General features: G+C 43.2%; 1 protein-coding gene across 1 annotated transcript; it reads left to right on the top strand.

The window, feature by feature from the left end:
- Positions 1 to 6,229: 6,229 nt before the first annotated feature.
- LOC130222384 (tripartite motif-containing protein 16-like) lies at positions 6,230 to 8,199 on the top strand. The gene is made up of 3 exons (XM_056454981.1): positions 6,230 to 6,435; positions 7,258 to 7,304; positions 7,598 to 8,199. The coding sequence occupies exons 1-3, from the start codon at positions 6,275 to 6,277 to the stop codon at positions 8,122 to 8,124; spliced, it is 735 nt and encodes a 244-aa protein (XP_056310956.1). The 5' UTR covers positions 6,230 to 6,274; the 3' UTR covers positions 8,125 to 8,199.
- The last annotated feature ends 2,843 nt before the right edge of the window (positions 8,200 to 11,042 follow it).

Raw genomic sequence — 11,042 nt, 5'->3', positions numbered from 1 at the left:
TTATTCTCAGAAGATCAGACAGGAAAGAACGCTCAGTAATGCTGGCCGGGGCTAAACAAGACTTCGCAATGAACTGGTGTTTGAGTGTGGCTTATATAGGAAGCGTGGGTCGTTAACTAGATTCAGTTCAGGTGTGTGCACAATCAGTTTAGATGGATGATGTAATGCTTAAAAGTCCGGGGATGGTGAACTCTGCTGGCCAGCGAGGGGAATGACTGGGACCGAGTCGGTTACAGAGCCCCCCTCCAACGAACGGCTCCTGAAGTGAGAAGAATCGCGACGCCGGGGTCTTCCACGGGGGCGAGGGGCCCATTTCCGGGTGTTGCAAGTGGAACTCATTCACCAGAGTTGGGTCGAGAATGTCCTTACGGTTGATCCAAGATCTTTCCTCCGGGCCGTACCCCTCCCAGTCGATAAGGTACTGTAGTTGTCCGCCCCGGCGTCTGGATCTCAGGATCTCGTGGATCCGATAAGCCTCCTCTCCGTCGATCATGATAGGCGGGGGACCCTGTTCACCGGCTGCCACCTCCCTATCCACCTCGGCTGGACCAACAGCAGGCTTGAGCAGAGAGACATGGAATGTGGGAGAGATACGATAATGGTTAGGAGTGTCAGTCGAAAGGAAACAGGAGAGATTTGTCTTTCTATTTGGAAAGGACCCACGTACCTAGGGCTGAGTTTCTTGCAGGGTAGTTTCAGGCGAAGATCTCGAGCGGATAGCCACACCCCTGTCCTGGGGAATACGTGGGACCAGGACGACGATGCCGATCAGCCTGTTCTTTGAATCTTCGGATGGCATGCGCTAGATGGGTGTGAGCTGCGTTCCATACCTCCTCACATTTCTTGAACCAAGTGTCGACGGCTGGGAGTTCGGAAGTTTCACCAGACCAGGGAAATAGAGGGGGTTGAAAACCAAGTACACATTGAAAGGGAGTCAGACCTGTAGATGACTTTCTCAGAGAGTTCTGCGCGTATTCTGCCCACATGAGAAATTTGTTCCACTCCGCCTGGTTGGAGTGACAATAGGTGCGCAGGAATCGACCGATCTCCTGATTGAGGCGTTCCATTTGTCCGTTGGACTGTGGGTGATAGCCTGAAGTTAGACTGATGTTGACCTGGAGGTTCTTGAAGAATGCAGACCACAATCGGGAGGTAAATTGGGGACCTCGATCTGAGACGATGTCTTCAGGTAGACCATAGTAGCGGAATACACATTCACATAGTAGTTCTGCCGTCTCCAGAGCTGTCGGCAGCTTGGGTATGGCGATGAGTCGACAAGCCTTAGAGAAACGATCAACGACGGTAAGTATGGTGGTATTCCCTTGGGACTGAGGTAAATCGGTGATGAAATCAATGGCTATGTGTGACCAGGGACGACGTGGGACCTCTAGGGTTGAAGCAGCCCGGCTGGACGGTGACGGGAGTGTTTAGCCATCTGACAGGAAGAGCATTTGTTAATGAAATTGATCACATCTTTATTGATAGGATAGACCACCAGTAGCGGGACTGGATTAGTTGAACTGTAGCTGTGCTGCCTGGGTGACCGGAACTGGGATGGTTGTGGACTTCAGCAATAAGTTTTTCACGAAGCAACGGGAAACAAAGATTCTGTTCTCGGGACATGCCTGCGGAGTAGGGTTTTGTTCAGATGCCTGAATGATTTCATTCTCGATATCCCATTGAATGGGTGCTAGGATTAAGGATCCTTCAAGACTGGCTCGACATCCTCAGCCAATGTTTCTTCATCCGAAAGGCGGAGAGAGAGAGCAATCCGCCTTGACATTCTTGGAACCGGGGATGTAGGTGACTTTGAAGTTGAAGCGAGTAAAGAATAGAGCCCACCTTGCTGTCTAGGGTTTAATCTCTTGCAGGACCGGATATATTCTAGGTTTTTGTGGTCTGTAATAACGGTGAATGGGTGTTTAGCGCCCTCAAGCCAATGTCTCCACTCCTCCAAAGCTGCTTTCATGGTTAGGAGTTCGCGATTGCCAACGTCATAATTTCTCTCAGCTGGGTTGAGCTTACGGAAATAAAAGGCACAGGGATGGAGTTTATTCGTGGTTTGGGATTCTGGGACAGAATGGCTCCAATACCCGTGTTGGATGCATCGATCTCGACCACAAATGGTTGATTAGGATCAGGATGACACAGGATGGGTGCGGTTGAGAAACGGGACTTGAGTTGGTTGAATGCTCTAATGGCGTCTGGATTCCACTTCAGACGAGCGTTGTTGGCTTTGACCATGGCTGTAAGGGGAGCTGCTCCTGTACTGAAGTTTCTGATAAACCGTCTGTAAAAGTTGGCAAACCCCAGGAAACGTTGTAGCTGTCGGATGGTCTCAGTTGTGGCCATTGCGTGATGGAGTCGACCTTCTGCTGATCCATGGCGACTCCCTCGGGACTGATGATATAGCCTAGAAATGAGATGCAGGTTTGATGGAACTCACATTTAGAGGATCTTGGCATACAGCTGGTGTTGAATCAGACGTTTTAACACAGCTCTGACATGCTGGATATGTTCAGGTAAGGAATTGGAGTATATAGGATGTCGTCGAGTTATACGATGACCCACTGATTGAGCATGTCTCTAAATATCTCATTTATAAAGGCCTGGAACACGGAAGGACTGTTAGCTAGGGCCGAAGGGCATAACAAGGTATTCATAGTGGCCATTTACGGTAGAGAACCCGGTTTTCCATTCGTCCCACCTGTCAGATACGGACGAGATTGTAAGCACTGCGGAGATCCATATGGTAAAGTATTGGGCTGAGCGGGAGTTGTTCAAGGGCTGCTGGAACTAATGGTAAGGGGTTAGCGGTACTTGACAGTAATTTTATTCAGTCCTCTATAGTCGATGCAGGGGCTCGTAGACTACCGTCTTTCTTCTTAACGGAGAAAAACCCGGCTGAAGCAGGTGAAGTGGATGGTCGTATGAAGCCTTTCTCCAGCTCGCAGAGATGTAAGTATTCATGGCTTTAGTTTCTGGTGAGAGAGGGGAAAAATCCGACCACGAGGGGCCGTTTGTACCTGGCAGTAGCTCAATGGCACAATCATACTCACGATGGGGCGGTAGCTTAGTAGGCTTTCTGTTTGTTAAAGGCTTCGATGAGATCGTGATAAGCTTCAGGGACTTGACATAATTCGGGGGTCTTCAGTACTGGCAATGGTGTTAATCTGGACAGTTAGGACAGAGTGTAGACACTGGTTAAAGCAATTATTGCTCCATTTTGCGATCTCACCATTTTTCCAGGAAATTTGGGGGTCATGAAGTTTGTAACCAGGGTAACCCGAGGATAACGGTGTGTTGAGGAGAGTCAATCACTAGAAGGGAGAGTTTTTCTTCATGAAGAGAGCCTGTTTGAAGAGAGAATTGGCAGAGTTGGAATTTTATGTGTCCTTCCCCCAGGGGGGCGCCCGTCTATAGCAGTGATGGCTTGGAAGAATTACAGGAGGTTAGAGGAAGGAATGGTAGTGGCAACGTGTGATCAATAAAGTTGCCAGCGGCTCCTGAATCGACCATGGCCAGAGTCGAGATCTCAATCTCATCACATCTTAAACAAACGGGTACACTCAAGAACATCATTAGTGGTCGTGAACACGGTGGTGGCACTCACCGGAAGGGCCTTGGGCGGAGGTTTGTTGGGACACAGGATTTTCGTATGACCTGAAAGACCGCAATATAGGCATAGATGATTTCTCCGTCTTCGTTCACGTTCCTTGGGGTTTAGTCGGGTTCTGCCCAGTGCATGGGTTCAGTGGGATTCTCAGGAGATACAGGACTGGGAATGACAGAGCACAAGGGATTACGGGTGCAAAGCAGATTGTCTAACCTGATTGAAAGTTCAATGAGTGGTCCAATGTTTTCCCATCATCACGACATGCCAAATGTGCGGAAATGCAGAGCGAATTCGCAGCAGGACGATCTCTGTTGAACCTACAAAGCTCCTCACCAGCATTACGACCACCCTCAGGATGATCGAACACAGTGCAAAACGTTTGAGAAAGTCGTTAAATGAGGGAAATATCGGGGTGCTGTCTGGCCAAACTGCAGTAGCCTAGTCTAATGCTTTTCCCGTGAGCAGTGAACATACAAAAGCAATTTTACAGTTCTCATCCTTAAACAGGTGGGGCTGTTGGGCGATAAACAGTTTGCACTGAAGTAAAAAGCCTTTGCATTTAGCTGGGTTACCTGAGAACTTATCGGGGAATGCAAACGAACCCCCGGAAACAGTCTGGGTCTGTGCAACAAATGGTTGACTTGGAGAGTAGTTGGTGGTGAGTTGCACTGTGGGAGCAGCTTGTAGGTTTTGCAGTGATTTCACCAATTCATTTGTTAGCTGGGTTAAATGAGATAACTGTTGCTGATGTGTGGTTAATACCTGAGCTTGAGCTGTGACTTCGTGGGACAAAACTCGTACGGCTGCGGGATCCATGTGGGGCGAAGTCTTCTGTAATGAGGAGACTGACACGGAGGGATCCATTATGCAGTATTTATTAGTCACAGTCAAACACAAACATCCAATACGCATTAAAGTGTGAACACACATCAACAGTAATCAATAATGGTCTTGGGGCTGGCGGCTGACTGACACAAGAGTGATTTACCAGGCATAGATCAGTGGCAGGCGGTGTGGTTCAGAATCCGTTAGACAGGCTTGGATCGAGGGCAGGCAGCGTGGTTCAGAGTCTGTGTATAAAGCAAGGGTCGTGGGCAGGCAGAAGGCAACTCAGTCAGAAACAGTCCGGGGTATTCTCAGAAGATCAGACAGGAAAGGAATGCTCAGTAATGCTGGCCGGGCTAAACAAGACTTTGCAATGAACTGGTGTTTGAGTGTGGCTTATATAGGAATCGTGGGTCGTTAATTAAATTCAGTTCAGGTGTGTGCACAATCAGTTTAGATGGATGATGTAATGCTTAAAAGTCCGGGGATGGTGACCTCTGCTGGCCAGCGAGGGGAATGATGGGGACCGAGTCGGTAACAGTTGGGTTTGTTTGGGTGATCTCAGCGGTATGCGTGAGTGACAATGGTCATGAATAATTCACACTTGGAGAGACAACAGACTCTCCCCCACTCACCCATCAAGGGCAGTGTACAGCAATGTCCATCTGCAACAGCTAGCCCAAACTAAATGCTTGTTGTATGACTTGCTGTGTGACCATGTAAACACTCAGGGTGAACGATATACAGTGCTCAGCATATATAAGTACACCCCTCACTAATCTCTCTTTTACATTCATATTTTAAATAGGAAGCTCTACATTATTATATTTGTGGATATACAATAGATTAGCCAAATCTGGAGCTCATCTAACAAAATAACTTATGATAAGCTCCAAAAACTGGTCCACTCAAATTTATATGTTCTAGAAAAATATTCAATACAAAATTAAAAAAGAGGAAAAATCAAGAATAGCAAAACAATGGAAGAATTCAGCTGAAAATTTTGTAGGGTTTTTTGCAATATTTAGCCTGAATTTAATTGTGTTATCTTTCAATTTCTGATTATGTTTGGTGACTAAAATATTCTTGTAATAAATATTTCTGTTTAATAAATCTGTTTTGTTTAAATGCACCAAAATACACTGCCTATATTGACTGAGAAATGGAGGAAAATCTGGATGTTCAGAATGGGCTGTACTCCATTATCCTGAGAGGCTGTATGTGCACTTATACAGCGTGCACATATAATATATATTTGAAATGGTCTAAAACGTGTTGGCCAAACTCTCTTGTGCATTAATCCAGCATTTAATAATCATTTGTGAATGAGTCTGAGACACTGAAGTAGCGTAATGACAAAAGCTTTAAACACAAGAATAAATCCTATTTTAAAGAGGAAAAAACAATTCCTTTAAATCTAAATCAGATTTGAAGACCTTTTATAGAGATTTCCCCAAATAGTTGCAGTCTTAGTTCACTTTTTGAAAACTTTAGCAGGTTGTGACTATGTCTGTGGGTGTCAACATTCAACATCACTTTCCGTGTGAACAGCCCTTAAGTCTTACCAGATGTGGAGCCCAAATGTGCAGGGGTGTGATTTTATTTCTATTGATATACAGTTCTACAGATGATGTTGAGTCCTTGTTGAGTGTGTGAGTGTGTTTGCTGATGTGAGGGCTTGATCAATAAGGAGAGCTAATCAGGATGTGTGTGTTCATCACTGCTGTTGACATGAGCAGAAACAGCAGTCAGCATCTTCACAACACAAACAGATGTGTGATTGTCCAACTGTGTGATGTGAACTCTTGCTGTGTTTGTAGATTGTCTGGCTGTATGGTGACAGAGGAAGGCTGTGGTTTTCTGTCTTCAGCTCTGACTTCAAACCCCTCACACCTGAGAGAGCTGGATCTGAGCTACAATCATCCAGGAGATTCAGGAGTCAAGCTGCTCTCTGAACAACTGGAGGATCCAAACTACACACTGGACAAACTCAAGTATGTGGAGCATCACTGGCCTTGTGCTTTTCCACTGAATGGCTTTAAAAAGACACTAGAAAGCTCTTTTCTGATCTTCAGTTTTCTGTGAGGGTTATGGGGTGAGGACAGACAGAAGATACAGCTTGTAGAGTATTCCAGTCATGTCTATGAAGAGCAAATCATTGAGTGTGAAATGAATCTCCTCTGTAAATGTTGGAGTGTATTGGCTCAGTTGTGACATTAAGCGGGACACACTGTACAGTTTCAGCATTTGAGCTGAGCAGAGAAACTTCTTCCTCCATTTGTGCTGAAGAATCCTCCAATTTCAGGTCAGGAATAGGGTTGGGGATTGAAGATGGATTCAGATTCTGGAATCAGACACTTGGATTAATGTTCAGACTCTTGTTCTAAAATCAACATCTGGATTCCTCTTCTCTGTGCACACATGTGTATTTTTCACTTGCTAATCTGTCAGGAACTTGGGCGCTGGCGAGCAGCTTTAATAATCTGAACATAGTTTAGAGATGGACTGCAACATGTGCTCAAAGGCTGCATGTGCTGAAAAATGATGGCAAAGCTAAGTGTGATCACTGTAATAAATGAATGTTGCAGCAGGGTGTCTCCATCAACATGAGCAGTATCTGCGCTCGCTTCACCAACAGCAGAGGAAAAGAACGCACTGTGTTAGATTCATTGTGCATCCCGGCTGGAACCAACAAGTGTTGTGTGTTTTAGCTGAAGAGTTTGGAGCGTGTAGCTGAGCAGCTCAGTGCTAGCTTTAGCTTATTAGCTGAGGGGGAAACTAAACAGCTCATTCTCTCCATCTGTGTGTGTTTACAGTCTGGATCATGTAGGAGACGCGAGGATTACAGCAGGACCACGCAAATGTAGGACTACACACACACACACACACACACACACACACACGAGGATTACAGCAGGACCACGCAATGTAGGACTACACACACACACACACACACACACATGTACACATGCACACACACGCTCTCTCTCACACACACACAAGCACACACACACACACACACACTCTCTCTCTCACACACACACACACACACACACACACACACACTCTCTCTCTCTCTCTCTCTCACACACACACACACACACACTCACACACACACACAGCTGTGGTTATAAATGTGTGTGTTCTTGTGTTCAGATGTCTGTTTCCTCACACTGGATCCAAACACAGCACACACTCGTCTAATTCTGTCTGAGGAGAACAGAGAGGTGAAGTGTGTGAGAGAGAATCAGCTGTATCCTGATCATCCAGACAGATTTGAATATTGTCCTCAGGTGTTGTGCAGAGAGAGTGTGTGTGGACGCTGTTACTGGGAGATTGACTGCAGTGGAGATGATGTGTATATATCAGTGTCATATAAGAGCATCAGGAGGAAGGGACGAGGTTATGAGTCTTGGTTTAGATCTAATGCTCAGTCCTGGAGTTTGATCTGTGATTCCTCCAGTTTCTCATTCTCACACAATGACACACACACTCGTCTTCCAGTGAAGCGGCTCAGCAGGAGAATAGGAGTGTTTGTGGATCACAGTGCAGGAACTCTGATCTTCTACAACATCTATAGAGACACAATGAGCCTCATCCACTCAGTCCAGACCACATTCACTGAGCCGCTCTGGCCTGGGTTTAGGCTTTATTATCCTGGATCATCAGTGAAACTGAGCTGAAGACTGAGGAGAGATTTACCAACAATCCTCTGCAGGAGCAGTCAGCAGCTGTGTGTGTGTGTGTGTGTGTGACAGAGAGAGCGTGTGTGTGTGTGTGTGTGTGTGTGTGTGTGTGTGTGTGTGTGTGTGTGTGTGTGTGTGTGTGTGTGTGTGTTTGTGTGTGTGTGTGTGAGAGAGAGAGAGAGAGACTTTTTTTGACATTTAAAAAGCTATTTGTTTTACAATATTTTAACTTTCCTGGTGATTTCCTATGCTGAACACCACTTTCTTTCTGATAAATTCAACAGATTTCCAACTCTAGTTATTCCTGCAAAAGCAAAGTTGTCAATGTCTTTCTTTGACATACTGATCTTTTTATACAACCATGGATTATGAAAAAGTGGTTCATTAAGCCCATAATGTGTCCTCTGCTCTAATTTAAAAAAGTTCCATTGCATTAACTTTGGAGACTAAATAAATTAAACCTTGACCACCTTCATTAACAGGAAGAGAAAGTACTCCGGATGGCAGCCAGTGATGTCCATACCAAAAGAAGTCCACAAAGGCTTTTTGAAGTTTTAACAAGAAATCTTTAGGAGGGTCCAGCACTGTTAATCGATGCCATAACATTGAAGCAGCAAGATTGTTCACTACTAAAACGCCCCTTTAAGAGATTTGTGCTTGAATCCATTTCCATCTATGTAACTTTCCAGTGATTTTCTCAATATGTCCTTCCCAATTCTTTTCCATAAATTGTTCAGTACCAAAGAACAGTCCAAGTATTTTGACACCTTCTTTGTTCCAGAGACACTGATGTGGAAGCTTTGGTGGAATCCGGTCTAACCAAGAGCCAAGTAACAGAGTATAGACAGAGAGTTCGAAGATGGAAAAATTACACCTTGTAACTTCTCTCTCAACATCTTCAATAATGGTTCAATAGAGATTGCATACAAGATGCATTACTCCTCTCTGTACTGGAAAGGGTCTTGTCAAAATTCCAATGATTTTCAACATGCTGTAGACATCTTTATACAAAAGACTTATCCATGAGATAATCTGTTTTCTGAAGCCAAACCTCTCAAGTGCTGTAAATAAGTATTTGTGGTCCACTTTGTCAAAGGCCTTTTCTTGGTCCAGACACACTAGGCCAAGATCCAGTTTGTGCAAGCCAGTTAAATATAACATATCTCGCACAAGAAAGAGATTGTCAAAAATTGATCGTTTTGGAAGGCAATACGATTGATCTTTGTGAATAATTGATGTTAAAGAGTCCTTAAGATGATTGGTCAACACTTTAGAGAATATTTTATAATCCGTTCCTAACAGTAAGATTGGTCGCCAGTTTTTTAATAGACCAAGATCTCCTTTCTTAGGTAAAAGAGTCACCACAGCTCTTCTACAGCTGAGAGGCAAAGTTCCCAATTAAAAACACTCAAGTAACACAGCATACAAATCTTGTCTGATAATTGGCCAGAAGGCTTTGTAAAACTCGTATGTCAGTCCATCTAACCCTGGTGCTTTTCCTGGAGATTGTTGTTGAACAGCTTTGTCTAACTCTTGGAGGGACAGAGTTTTTTCCAGTTCAGCTTTATCATCTTCTCCAAGTTGTGGAAGTCCTTCTAATAGCTGATCAACTGCTTCAGGGTTACAAGGTTGTGCAGTGTACAAATCTTCATAAAACCGTAGAACTTGGAGATTTATTTCCTTTTTTTCATGTATTTTCTTTTCATTTGTTAATTTAAGATGCTTTATATCTTTTCTTTCTGACATTTTCTTTTCCAGGGAAAAAAAGAAAGTTGTTGATGAGTCCATTCTATTTAGATGTAAAATTCTTCCTCGTACATATGCATTATGACTCCTTTCTTCATGCAAGTTTTTTTAAGATTAAATTGTATTTTTTAAGTATCTACGCAGTCTCTCCATCTTCATTTGAACCAAAAGATCTGCTCAACTAGAGAATTTGTTGTTCTAAGAAATTAACTTTTTCTTTTATATCAGCTTTTAGATTTCTTGTGTATTGTTGGCAGAAAATCTGAATCTGTGCTTTGTCAATGTCCCACCACTGACTCAAAGTTTTATACTGTGGTTGTCTCTCTCTCCACTCTTTCCAGAAGATATTTAAAAATTGCTTAAAAGAAGTGTCTTGCAACAGGCTATTATTAAATCGCCAATAACTGTTCTGGACTGTGCTTTGTGTTATAGACATAGTTACTGCTACAAAATAGTGATCAGAAAAACATGTTGGTAAAATGCGACTATTAAAAAATCTTTCTATTTCCCATTTGGACATATATTCTATCAAGTCGAGCACCAGAAATAACATTATTATTTATTTTTAACCATGTATATTGTTTATCATTTGGAAAAGTTTCTCTCCAAAGATCGACTAATTTATGATACTGGACTACGGTTTTGAGAGTCTTTGCTGATAATAAATGAGGCTCAACATGGTTTCTAACCATAGTATAATCGAGAGTGCAATTAAAATCACCGGCTATAAAAATTATTCTATTATTTGGAATATCTGAAATAACATCTTGCAATTTTTCTTAAAAAGTCACTCTTCCTGAGCCATCATTTGGAGCATAAACATTAATTAGTGAAAAGCTTAAATCATATATCTTGATATCTAACATTTGCAATCTACCAGGTATAATTTCTGTTATTTTATGATCTTGAAATTGCAAATCTGCAGAAATAAGAATGGCTACTCCGGCACTGACATTTGTTCCATGACTAAGGAAAACTTTACCACTCCGCTCTCGTAGCCATTGTGTCTGATTTTCCATATCTGTGTGTGTTTCTTGCAGGAAAATGACATTCAGTTTTTTCATACTTATAAAATCAATTAATGAAATACTTTTTTCCACACTACGACATCCATTAATATTTAAAGTTCCAAAATTTAAGGATGTCATAGTGTATTCTACAAAAGAAAC

This window comes from Danio aesculapii, chromosome 4 (assembly GCF_903798145.1).
Source record: "Danio aesculapii chromosome 4, fDanAes4.1, whole genome shotgun sequence".
Lineage (NCBI taxonomy): Eukaryota > Metazoa > Chordata > Actinopteri > Cypriniformes > Danionidae > Danio > Danio aesculapii.
Note: the sequence above shows the minus strand (reverse complement) of the source record. Positions and strands in the feature narration are given on the sequence as shown.

Excerpts from the sequence above, each read along its gene's own strand:
- LOC130222384 (XM_056454981.1), top strand. The coding sequence starts at position 6,275 with ATGGTGACAGAGGAAGGCTGTGGTTTTCTGTCTTCAGCTCTGACTTCA. Across the intron at positions 6,436-7,257 it reads TACACACTGGACAAACTCAA|TCTGGATCATGTAGGAGACG; the intron begins GTATGTGGAGCA and ends GTGTGTTTACAG. Across the intron at positions 7,305-7,597 it reads TACAGCAGGACCACGCAAAT|ATGTCTGTTTCCTCACACTG; the intron begins GTAGGACTACAC and ends TCTTGTGTTCAG.